Source organism: Chinchilla lanigera, unplaced genomic scaffold, assembly GCF_000276665.1.
Source record: "Chinchilla lanigera isolate Chin_1 unplaced genomic scaffold, ChiLan1.0 scaffold00121, whole genome shotgun sequence".
In the NCBI taxonomy this organism is placed as follows: domain Eukaryota; kingdom Metazoa; phylum Chordata; class Mammalia; order Rodentia; family Chinchillidae; genus Chinchilla; species Chinchilla lanigera.
Genome location: NW_004955522.1, coordinates 3,914,023 through 3,925,126, shown reverse-complemented (window position 1 = coordinate 3,925,126; position 11,104 = coordinate 3,914,023). Strand labels below are relative to the sequence as shown.

The 11,104-nt window shown below is 59.3% G+C and overlaps 1 protein-coding gene across 2 annotated transcripts in view; it reads left to right on the top strand.

The window, feature by feature from the left end:
- Pkd1l2 (polycystic kidney disease 1-like 2) overlaps positions 1-11,104 on the top strand; it is an 85,392-nt gene that overhangs the window by 38,071 nt on the left and 36,217 nt on the right. For both annotated transcript variants that reach the window (XM_005409357.1, XM_013507110.1), the window contains exons 15-23: positions 498-643; positions 1,215-1,400; positions 1,885-2,013; positions 3,390-3,566; positions 5,102-5,226; positions 6,128-6,251; positions 6,689-6,820; positions 8,205-8,427; positions 8,718-8,911. In XM_005409357.1, coding sequence (XP_005409414.1) covers positions 498-643; positions 1,215-1,400; positions 1,885-2,013; positions 3,390-3,566; positions 5,102-5,226; positions 6,128-6,251; positions 6,689-6,820; positions 8,205-8,427; positions 8,718-8,911 — 1,436 coding nt within the window. The remainder of the gene's footprint in view (positions 1-497; positions 644-1,214; positions 1,401-1,884; positions 2,014-3,389; positions 3,567-5,101; positions 5,227-6,127; positions 6,252-6,688; positions 6,821-8,204; positions 8,428-8,717; positions 8,912-11,104) is intronic.

Genomic DNA, 11,104 nt, shown 5'->3' with positions numbered 1-11,104 from the left:
TAACCTGGTGCTGGGGACAACTGGTAAACAAAGCTATGTACGGCAGGCCCAGGATTTCAAGTAGAGCTGCTTCGTAAAGGAAGTAACGTTGGAGGGAGCTTGGAGGGAGCTTGGATATGTTTTGAGCTGATTTTCAAATTGTTGCCTTATTTCCTTTTCCTCCTCCCTCTTCTTTCCTTCTCCGCCTTCCTTTCCTTATTCCTGTACCTTGCTTCACCACTTTGGGGTTTTTTTTAAGCTTGGGAATTTTTCCTGCAATTTTTAAATGGATTTTAGAAAAGAATTCATCCAAATTTAGAGCAACTTGGAGTTGCTTGGAGAGGACTTGGTGAATCAGTACATGCAGCGTCTTCTTCCAGAAGTGTGGCATGCCAGAATGCCTGCCACGCCTTGGCCACACCTTCCAGACTGTGGCTTTTGTGTCCTTGGGCCCAGGTGGGTGTCCATCTCCCTGGGGCTTGGAGCCGCCCCTTCAGGGCTCCATTTCCACTTGCCAGGTTCCTGCCTGCACTGCGGCCCTGACCCAGTTCTCCACTCCGTCTATCTGCCGCTTGGAAAAGAAAACAATGACTTTGTGCTGACAGTGGTCATTTCTGTCACCAATCAAGCAGGGGACAGACAGCAGACCCATGCAACCGCCAAGGTGGGTAGTGGTGGCCGCTTTTATTTCAGGAACTTCTCTACCTCTCTGAATGTCACCACAAGGTGGCTGGGAGGAAGGCAGCTAGATAGCCAGATGAATCACCGATCCACTCACTCCTTCGATAAATATTCACAGAGCATCTGCTATGCGTGCGCCAGGGCCCGATGACACACAGGCACGGTCTTGGGAGCTCTTATGACTTAGTGGCCTAAGTCCCTGGAGCAGGGGTGGACTGGAGCTGAGGAGCAGGCACGAGTTAGACCCGCACCCTCAGGGTGTATAAGGAGAAGGCTGGAGATTAGATCCCACGCGGACTCCAGGCAGAGCCTGGATAAAAGCCCAGGACGCGCCAGGGTCAGCAGCAGAGACGAGGGACAGAGCACAGATGAAGAAGGACCTAGAGGCGGGGCAATGGCTCGTCCAAGCCTTGGCCTTGGTGACCAGGGGCTGCCTGGTAGCCGTGGGTGTGCTGCCCTCAGCCTCAGGAAGCACCCAGCCCAGGCCCACTGTGACGTCAGGCGCCAGGCTCTGGGACGGGGACCACTGAGCTCACCCCTTGTTTCCCCATCAGGTGGGACTTGGCGACACTTGTGTCGAGGATGTGGCATTGCAGGCTGCGGTGCTGGAGAAAATCACTGCCACCCTGCAGGGTGATGGTGGCCCCGAGCGGCTTCTCCAGCTGGCCAAGTCTGTGTCGTCCGTGCTGAACCTGAGCCCGGGCTCTGGGCCATTCCTGGAGGCGGACACTAGGCGGAAGGTGGGGCCTGGGCTCTGCGTGCAGCCCCTTGGGGTGGGAGTGAGGCTCACAGACCCTCGAGAAGACGCCGTTAGCGCCTCCCAGTGGCCGGCGTGGTCCCCCTCGCCAGTCCTTCCGGCAAGTGACCTAAAGCTAAGAAAACGCCTTCTTGGCTGGTAACCTGCCTTCTCTGTCTCTCACTGTCACGGGGTCACAGGCTTCTGGAACTGGAAGGGAATTTTATTGTAAAAAGATTGCGAAAAGTGATTAGATCCGTCTTTACCACCAGTGGCACAAGCCGCCCGAGGGGTGGTTCGAGCCAGCGGGAACGGGTGAAGACCTGGGCGGCTCTGGGGGCGCCGTGCTGCCTGCCCACATCCCCTGAGCGAGCGCGGGTGTATGGGGTGTGGAGCCTGGCCGCTCCTCTGACCCCAGATCTTCCGGAAGCACCTTCATGGAGCCCCTGGAATGATGCCTTCTCCCCCGTCTTCCTCCCCGTGCCAAGGTTAGAGAGCGTGTGCTGGGCTCGCTGTCCACAGTCTCGGCCAGCCTGGAGGACATGCAGAGCGTACAGAGGCTGGCCGAGGTGCTGAGAGAGCTGACCCACCACTCTGAGCTCATGCCCGCGGCCCGGGTGAGTTTCCCCCTGCTGAGCCCGCCACGGAGCACCCCCTGCACGACCGGTGGGTAACAACCCGGCATAGGTCAAAGGTCGGAGGGGCCGCTCGGCCGCTGGCTCTCCTAGGGCTGCCAGGACTCCTCTGTCTTCTTTTCCCTGGCACCCCTCTGGAAGCCCCCGTGTCCCACACCAGAAGCGACTTCCTGTCTGCCCGCAGTCCTTGCCCCACCGCTGCTGAGCAAAAAGAGGGCAACTGGAGGGGGCATCTTCAGGCCAAGGGGAAGAGGGAGATGCGGCTGCTGCCTGGCCCTGTCCCCCAGCTCAGCACACACCAGCCTGTCACCCAGAGGACCTGCCTCTCTAGCCTGGGGGTCCTCCGTGCCTCCACCTGCCCTTGGGGTCGGGATCCATGCCATACTCAGCGACCACAGGCAGAGTGCAGACACCCCGGCTCGCTCGCCCTCCTGTGAGTCACACCCGGCAGGACGGAGCCCGGGCAACAGGCTTGGTCTCACCTCCTGCTCTGACTCCCAACCTTTCACACATTCATTCACTCAACAAAGTGCTTCTTGAACGCCTGTGTACCAGGTACAAGACTCACTGGGAATGCAGAAGCAAGTCACACACAAGGACTCTGCCCTCCTGGCACTTTCAGATATCAGGGAAGCCAGACATTAAACAAGTAATTCAACAAACAAATGTAGCAAATTTGGAATAAGTGCTATGTCTGTCCATCTGTTCATTCATCCATCCATTTATCCATCTTCTATGGGGCTGGGGATTTAGCTCAGGGGCACAGGGCCTGCCTGGCAAGCGCAAGGTCGTGAATTTGATTCCCGGTACCAGAAAACAAACAAACGAACAAAAAAAGTAAATATCCATCTTCTATGCATCCAACTATCACCCATCTATCTGTCATCCATCCATTCATCATCCGTCATCCATCCAACCATCATCCATCCATCTTCCATTCAACCATTTTCCATCCATCTCCCCATCTCCCATCTTCCATCCATTCATCCATCCATCACCCACCTTCCATCCACCCGTCTATCCATTGTCCACCCATCCTTCTTCCGTCCATCTTCCACTCGTCCCCCTGGGCAGCAATGTTGCTGGATGCCCACTGTGGCCGCCCCTGAGGCCATGGCGGTGTTTGAGGCTCTCTGGGAAGGATGCAGAGACAGCCTGGCTACACTCCTGCAGGAACTTACAGCCTCATAAAGAGGCAGGACCTGGTTTCGTGTCAGGGATCCAGGCAGTTCGTGCGATGCTGGCATGGCCCTCCTGCTCCCCTCCACCACAGCCCTCGTCCCTTGGGAGGCACAGGGGTGGTCCACGCGGGCAGGGGCTCACGCTGCTCTTCCTTCTTTGGGTGAACCCTCCGGCAGGCCAGCCAGGCTCTGTACCTCGCCAGCGAGGCCCTGTTGACAGCGAGTGCCACAGCCCGTCCTGAGGACAGAAGGCGCCAGGTGGCCACCAGGGACCTGTTTGTGGCCGTGGGAAGTGTACTGGACGTGTCCCTGAGCTACAGACCAGAGGAGCCCGGGGAGACCAACGCCAGCCAGGTGGGCGTCCCTGGCCGGATGTGGGCTTCACAGCCACTGTGTGCCCAGCTCACATCAGCATTCCTGGCTGGATCTTTTCCCCATCTCACAGATGAGGAAACTGAGGCAGAGAGGCTGCAGTGCTTCCCACGGAGCTGGAGGAAAAGCTCCAGAGAGCAGCACCACGGGGCAGCGAGGGAGGCAGTGTGGGGTAGTGGGCAGTGCATGGCTCTGGGACCAGGCAGCCTGAGCCTGACTCCAGCGCCTGTCACTCACAGGCCTTGTGCCGCAGGCAGTCACGCAACTCCCGGAAGCCTCATTTCCTCGTCTGTACATGGAGGTCCCTGACTCAGCCCTCGTGAGCCCCAGTCGGGGGGTCACACGCACCCCCGGAGGTCTGCGTAAACTCCTGGCTCGTTTGACAAGAGTACAGCCTCTGAGAGCGGCGTGCGCGGGACGCGTGTGCCCCTCAGTCCCCGCGATGGGCACAAGGGTGCAGGAGGAACTGGGCGCAGTCCACACGAGCGTTTGGCTACTCAGTCACACACACATGGCCACGTGCTCAGACACACTCAGTTGCACCCACGTGCACTTGCACACGCACACGCAAATAAACTGCCCAACGACACAAACTCATGCACACTCACAGGCCACATCCGGACATGGAGGCACACACTTAGAGGAACCCAAGCAGTATTCCTTCATAGCACCCCAGGGCATGTGTGCGTGCGCACACAAACACCTCTGCACATGCATTTCACCCATGGCAAGTCTCTCTCCCTCTCTCTCTCTCTCTCTCTCTCTCACACACACACACACTCACAAACTCTTTCCTGGGTTGCAGCCACACACAAAATCACTGTGCACTCAGACACACTCTTATACTCACCCCAAGCCTGCTCACATTTACTCAGTACACTCACATGTGTTCACACGCTCATGCTCACAAAGACTCACAAGAATACACTCATTACTGTATTCATGCAATCATGGCCATACACACACACACACACACACACACACACACACACACACACACTCTGTGCCCTCCCGGGTTCTCTGTGCAAGCGTCCAGCCCCCCAAGCCTGCACAGCACCCCACATTACCGAGGAAACTCTGACCTGGGTGTGGGTGGGGGCTGGCGGGGCAGAGCTCAGCCCGGGCACTGGCGGGTGGCTGTCCCCACAGCTCCCTGCCACCCCCGAACAAGGCCTGTCAGCAGCACAGAGAGCCTCGTGGCTCCGCGCAGGGACCCTGAGCTGGGTGCTTCCCTGAGTCCTAGCTCGCAGCAGCAGGTGACTGCCTCCAGTCGCCTGGCCTGTCTGTGCCTCTGTTTCCCCTTCTGCTTGCCGTGAGGGTGCAAGGCATTTGTAGAAGCCGGGGTTTGGAACCCGCCTGTCTCTTCTCAAGGTCACCCACAGTGCCGCCTGTCCCCTCCCTGCGCTGTCCACCCGCAGTCCCTTCAGAAGGTCCCACACCGGCCTGGGGACATTCCCCAAATGGCGGGGTGGGCCAGGGTGACGGCTCTCACCAGTGTCCTCTTGCTTCCTTTCCAGGCGGGCCCAGTGGCCTCACTGCTCAGGGCGGCAGAGCGCGTGCAGACTGCTCTCCTGCTGGGCACGTTGCCCGGGGGACCTCCGGCCAACCTGGCCACCCCCTCCATCTCTGTGTACGCAGACAGGTACCTGAGAAGCTCGTGCCCTGACCTCACGCCTTCTACAACCGCCTCCCAAGAGCCCGCGACTGGCAGAGCCGGGGAGGCTGGCCCTGGGCTGGGAAAGGGGGACCCAGACAGGACAGGCAGGGAAGGGCCCGGCACCCAGTGTCCAGGCCACTGAGCGAGTGAGGGACGGGGTGGGGACAGGGCGAGAAGGATGGGGCTTGCCCCCCGCTGTCCATGTCCTTCATGGGCCAAGGCCTGCATGGATGCACACTTGCTGGGGGGTCTCCCCACGGAGTGCCGCGGTCCCCGAGCCCTGACCACTGCCTGGGGACGGCTTCCTTTCTCTCCCCCCCACCAGACCAGCAGGACCTGTGCTGCGGCTCCAGGCATCAGTGCTCATCCTCAGGTCCTCCGGGTGCTCTCTTGGTTCCCAGGGTGGTTTCTGGCTCAGAACCAGGATCTGAAACAGGTCCCCAAGCGAATAGGACAGGACAAGGTCAAAGGGCAGAAAGGACGGGGCTAGGGAGCCGTGGGACCAAAGGTCAAGGCAGGTAGGAAAGATAAACCTAGAAAAATGGCACGTCCAAGCCGGGCCTGGTGGCACACACCTGTGATCCCAGCACTCAGGAGGCTGTGGCAGGAGGATCACCACCACGAGTTCGAGGCCAGCCTGGGCTCCATAGTGAGACTCTGCCTCAAAAAACAGAACCTGTGTTGAGCACCTCCTAAATGGCAAACACCGTAGCAGGCACCAAAGCTGGCAGAGCTCTGCCTTCCTGAGACCTCCAACCAGCGTGGGCGCCCGCTGCCCGGGTACCACTCCTGCCACCCCAAACACAAGAGCCTTCCAGAGAAAGGAGAACCCCGCTCCCGCCCTGCTGCAGGGCGGGCCGCTGACCTCCTCCTCTCTCCGCCCCAGGATACAGCCGAGGAAGTGGCGAGGAGCCTCCCTGCACATTGCGACTGCTAAGTCCGCGGCCTTCACGCTGCCCGCCGAGGCCCTCCGCTGTGCAGAGCACGCACAGGAGCCTGTGGACATCAGGGTAACGCAGCTGCGGCCTCCTTGGGGAGGGCAAGGCACGTCGCTGCTATCTGCTCATCCACGCTGGTGGCAGCGCTATCGGTGACCTAGCAGCTTTGCACCCATTTCACAGATGAGGCTCGAAAACTTGCCAAGGCCACAGCGGGGATTCACACCCTTGGCTCCAGACACCCAAATCCATCCTCTTCCCAGTGCGTTTTGGGGAAGAAAGACTCAGGGTTTCAAACCAAGTCTGAGCTGGGTGCTCCAAGGCCAGCCCTGTGAGGCCACAGTTCCACGGGGCAGAAACACACCCCCAAAGCCAGCAGCAGCCAGGGCTGGGGCCCCTGTCCACTCCTGACTGCCCAGGCTACCCGCCTGCCTCAGCTTACAGCATAGGGACCTGGTCACGTCCAGCCCCCCAGGGCCTCGGCTGACACCACCCGCTCTCGGTTCCAGATGATGAGCTTCCGGACGAGCCCCTTCCCAGCCGGCAGCGGGTTTGCTGTCAGCGGAACGGTGGGCAGCTTGTGTCTGAGCAGCCCCAGCGGACGGCTCATCCCTGTGAGGAACCTGTCCCAGAAGGCTGAGGTAGGAGTGGGGCACTGGGAAACAGACGGGCGGGCCTTTGGCTTCCTCAGCTTGGTTGGGACCAACAGTTGGCCAGTTATGCAGACAGCAGTCAGAGAGAGAATCACTCAAAATGATCCCTAACCTACCTTAGGCATCGCGTGTCACTTAAAGCCGTAAGTGTGCCATCCTTGGTCCGTCTTTTGGTGTGGAACAAGAAATCTTCCTCTGTATGTGCATCTGTTGATGGAATTTTTATCACCTTCATTGCATAAATGTAACTTCTAAAATTCCCATGTAGACCTAAATTTCTTTTTTCTTTTGCGGTGCTAGTGATTGAACCCAGGGCCTCGTGCATGCTTTCCTGCTGAGCTACACCCTCAGCCCTACATTTTCTTTAGTTAAGCAAAACAACATAAACCTGCCATGGTGCAATGCGAGGTCAGATTCTTCCAAGCTCTTCATGATTTTTTCCTAGTCATCAGCGGTTATCTTATCAATGACATTTTGTTTGTTGGTTGGTTGGTACCGAGGGCTGGACTCAGGGCTCTTGAGCTGAGCTACTGTCTCAGCCCTTTGTGGAGACAGGGTCTAGAGAAGCTGCCCAAACTGGGCTTGAGCTTGTGATCCTCCTGCCTCAGCCTCCTGAGTGCTGGGATTACAGCCATGGGCACCATCTGCAGCACTAAGGACTAACTGAATGACAAATTTTAGTGGTGTCCGTATGCTCCCCGCTGGAGCCTGATGCTACCAGGGACTTTGCCCGTGACCGGCTCAAGGGCGGGAGGTCTGACACGAGGTCGGCCTGGATGGGGCGTGGGCCCGAGGAGCCACCAAGGTCTCATAACATGACGATGATGGGGATGGAGGGCGCAGTGGCGACGGGACAGGAAGGGGGATTGGATGGCAGGTGCAGGGGGAGACACGAGGCCAGGCCGGAAGCCGAGGGAGGGGCATGACCTCCAGATGCTGGGATAGAGGGGGGCAGTGGGTTCCGGCTACTTCCGGAAGCTCTGAAAGGGGCGCTGGGAAGCTGGTTTTGACCTGAGTGCAGTGCAGCAGGCCACACCTGTGATCCCCGCACTTGGGAGGCTGAGGCAGAAGGATTGCAGCAAATCTGAGGCCAGCCTGGGCTACACAGTGAGACCCTACCATAGAAAAGCAGAAAGAAATTGATGTCAGAGTTCTGGCCCCCACAGCCGTGAGATGAGAACTCTGCCCTTGCTGACGCCACCCAGCTGTGCCTGTGGACACCTGCTATGGGCACCGCAGGGTGCTCTCAGGAGGGCGCACAGCGTGGATTCGGGTCCCTGGGGCCCACCCCGCCCAGCTCTGGACAGCAGCCCTGCGGCGGCCTGGGTGCACCTCCTTCCGGCTGCACCCTTGACGTCCTTGTCTCGCACAGATCCTTCTGCCTCGGCCTCCGGAGGGGCACACCACACCCAGCGTGTTGAACCTGACCGGAGCTGAGGTTCTGCAGGTGAACAGGACCTCCAGACGGTCGGCTCTGGGGGTCCAGCTGCACTGGGGACCCGGCGTCCCACTCACACTCAGCCTGGGCTACGGCTACCACCCCAACGCCACCAGCTACGACGTCCAAACCCGCCTGCTGCCTGCGGCTGCTCCAGGTACCCTTCTCCCTGGGCTTTTCTTGAGCTGCTTCCTAGGGTATGGCCACCTCCCAGGTGAGGATTGGAGCCAGGCATGGTGGTGCATGTCTGTAGTTCCAGCCCTGGGGAGGCTGAGGCAGGAGGATCCCTGCAAGTTTGAGGGCAGGCTATGCTACATAGTGAGCTCAAGGCCAGACTGAATTGCACAGCCAGACCCTACCTAAAAAATAAATTAATTAATTAGGTTGGAGTTGGGGTTCGGAGGCCTTGGGGGGAAAAAAAAAGAAAAAGAATCGCCTGCCGTTCAGATGAGCCGGCCACGTGGATCCTGGGCCCTGAGGAGTTGCCCTTCGGAGAAGGCATCTACTACCTGAGTGTGGTGCCCGAGTCTGACCTGGAGCCGGCCCCTGGCGAGGACCTCACCGTTGGCATCACCACCTTCCTGTCCCACTGTGTGTTCTGGGATGAGGTCCAAGAGACTTGGGACGACTCCGGATGCCAGGTAAGGAGAGGGAGCAGAGGGGTGCGGCTTGGCAGGGTGTGTCTGGCCCAGGGAGGGTCCCCTTCAGTGCCTCTGCTCTGGAGTCTTTGCTTTTCAGTTTTGATGAGGCAGGGTCTCACTACATAGTTCAGGCTAGTCTTGAGCTTGTGGTACCCTCCTGACTCAGCCTCTCATGTGCTGGGGTTATACCACCACATCCAGCAGGTACAGTGTCTTGTGTGCCCCAGGGCCTTTGCACATGCCACCCCCTGTGCCCAGAGTGCACCCCTTACTGTCACCTGCTTTCTGGAGAAACCTGTCCCTGACCCGTGACCTCTGGGACACACGTGTTCCTGCTCCACAGCACTGGGCAGTGAGATCCCCATGCCTCTAGGTTTGAGGTCGCATAAGTAATGCCCATTTCTCTCAGGGCACCAGGTCCACACTTGGCTTGCTACTGGGAATAAATGATTGTAGAGGAGTGGAGGCTGAGGCAGGAAGGCCTGGCTGTGGGCCACTAGGGAGGCCCGAGGTCCTCTCGAGGAAGTGAGCTCAAAGCCGCACGCTTTGTTCTGTACCAAGTGCTGGGTCCCACCCTCTGCTTCATCTCATCAGCTCTTCACAGCGATCCAAGGAAAGTTGCCATTTCCATTCCACAAACTAAAGAGCGCAGGCCTGGGCCGGGCGTGGTGGAGCAGGCCTATAACCCCAGCACTTGGGGAGGCTGAGGCACGAAGATCGCAAGTTCGGGTCCTCTGTGAGCACCTTAGCAGACCTTGTCTCTAAATAAAAATCAGGAAGAGGGTTGCTCAGGGAGAGGGCACTGGCTTGCGTTCCCAGTGCCTCCAAGAACCCTAAAAAATAAGAGTTCAGGAGACTCCAATCCCTCGCCCCAGGCCCGACACCTAGCGTGCGGGCGGGGGGGGCCTGGGACTCGAAACCAGATCTGTCTGTGTCCGCAGCGTGACCGTGGCATGCGCGGCGCTGTGTCCCCTCCCCCCCCGCCCCCCAGTTCCGCTGAGCCCTGACTGCTCTCGGCTTTGTGACCTGCCACCAGATCCCCGCCTCGGCCCACTCGCCTCTGCCCCAGGGAGCGGCGGCAGTGACACCAGGCTGCCGACAGATGGCGCTGAGGCCTCAGAGCGTCTCTGGGTGTCCCTGTCCCTCCCCCACACAAGTCGCCTGGGAGGCCCTTGCCCGATGCCCTCTTCCCTCCCCAGCCTCGCCCTCCTGCAGGGCCCCCCTAGCGCCGCCAGTGTCCTGCTGCTGGGTCCCGCAGCACCCGCTGCCTCCCTGAGGTCAGCAGCCTCCACATGGAATGGGGTTTATCACCTTCCGCCTCCATCCGGGGGCCACAGTACCTTCTTTTATTTATCCACCAAGTGATCAGGAGGCCCTGATGATGAGGATAGGACGGCAAGAGAGACCAGTGAGCTCTAGCTAGGCACAGCAGCCCATACCTGCAGCCCCAGCTCGGTGGGAGGCTGAGGCAGGAGGAGCACAAGTGTGAGCCCAGCCTAGGCAGCATAGTCACCCAGCAAGATCCTGCCTCAAAATTTAAAAAAAAAAAAAAAAGTAAAACGGCTGGGATGTAGCTCAGTGCAAAGGCCCTGGGTTCAGTCCCCAAAACCTATAAATACATACACACAGTGAGCTCTCACCTAGCAGAGGACACAGGAAGCAAGTGACACACACGAGTCTAAGGTCTGAGGACAGGAAGCCCTGTCCCCTGTGCCACAGAGCCCAGGGGAGGGAGGTCAGGGTGAGCTTCTGGCTGCCTGGCCTTGCTTCCGCCGCCACACACCGGAGGGCCCCAGTGCCCCAGGAAGAAACGCGGGCGCGCGGGGTGGTCCAGGAGACGAGAGAGCAGCCACCCCACGCAGACGGCGCAGCCTCTGCACCGCAGGCGCAAACCCAGCACGTGCATCCTTGCAGCGGTCCCTGCTGCCGGAAGCCATGTCGAGCCACATGGCAGGCAGGGAATGGCTGTACGCAGGGCCCTGGGCTCTAATGGCATCCAAGTGGGGCAGGGCTGGCGGCCTGGGCTCTGCCCGCGGGCAGACAAGGGTCAGCCCTGCACCAGCTGTGAGCTTGGATGAGTCACCCCACCTTGCTGGGCTTCTCATCTCTTTTTTCCTGTCTTTCTGAGACAGGGTCTCCCTATGCAGTTCAGGCTGGCCTTGAGCTCACCGTGTAGCCCAGGCTGGTCTCAAA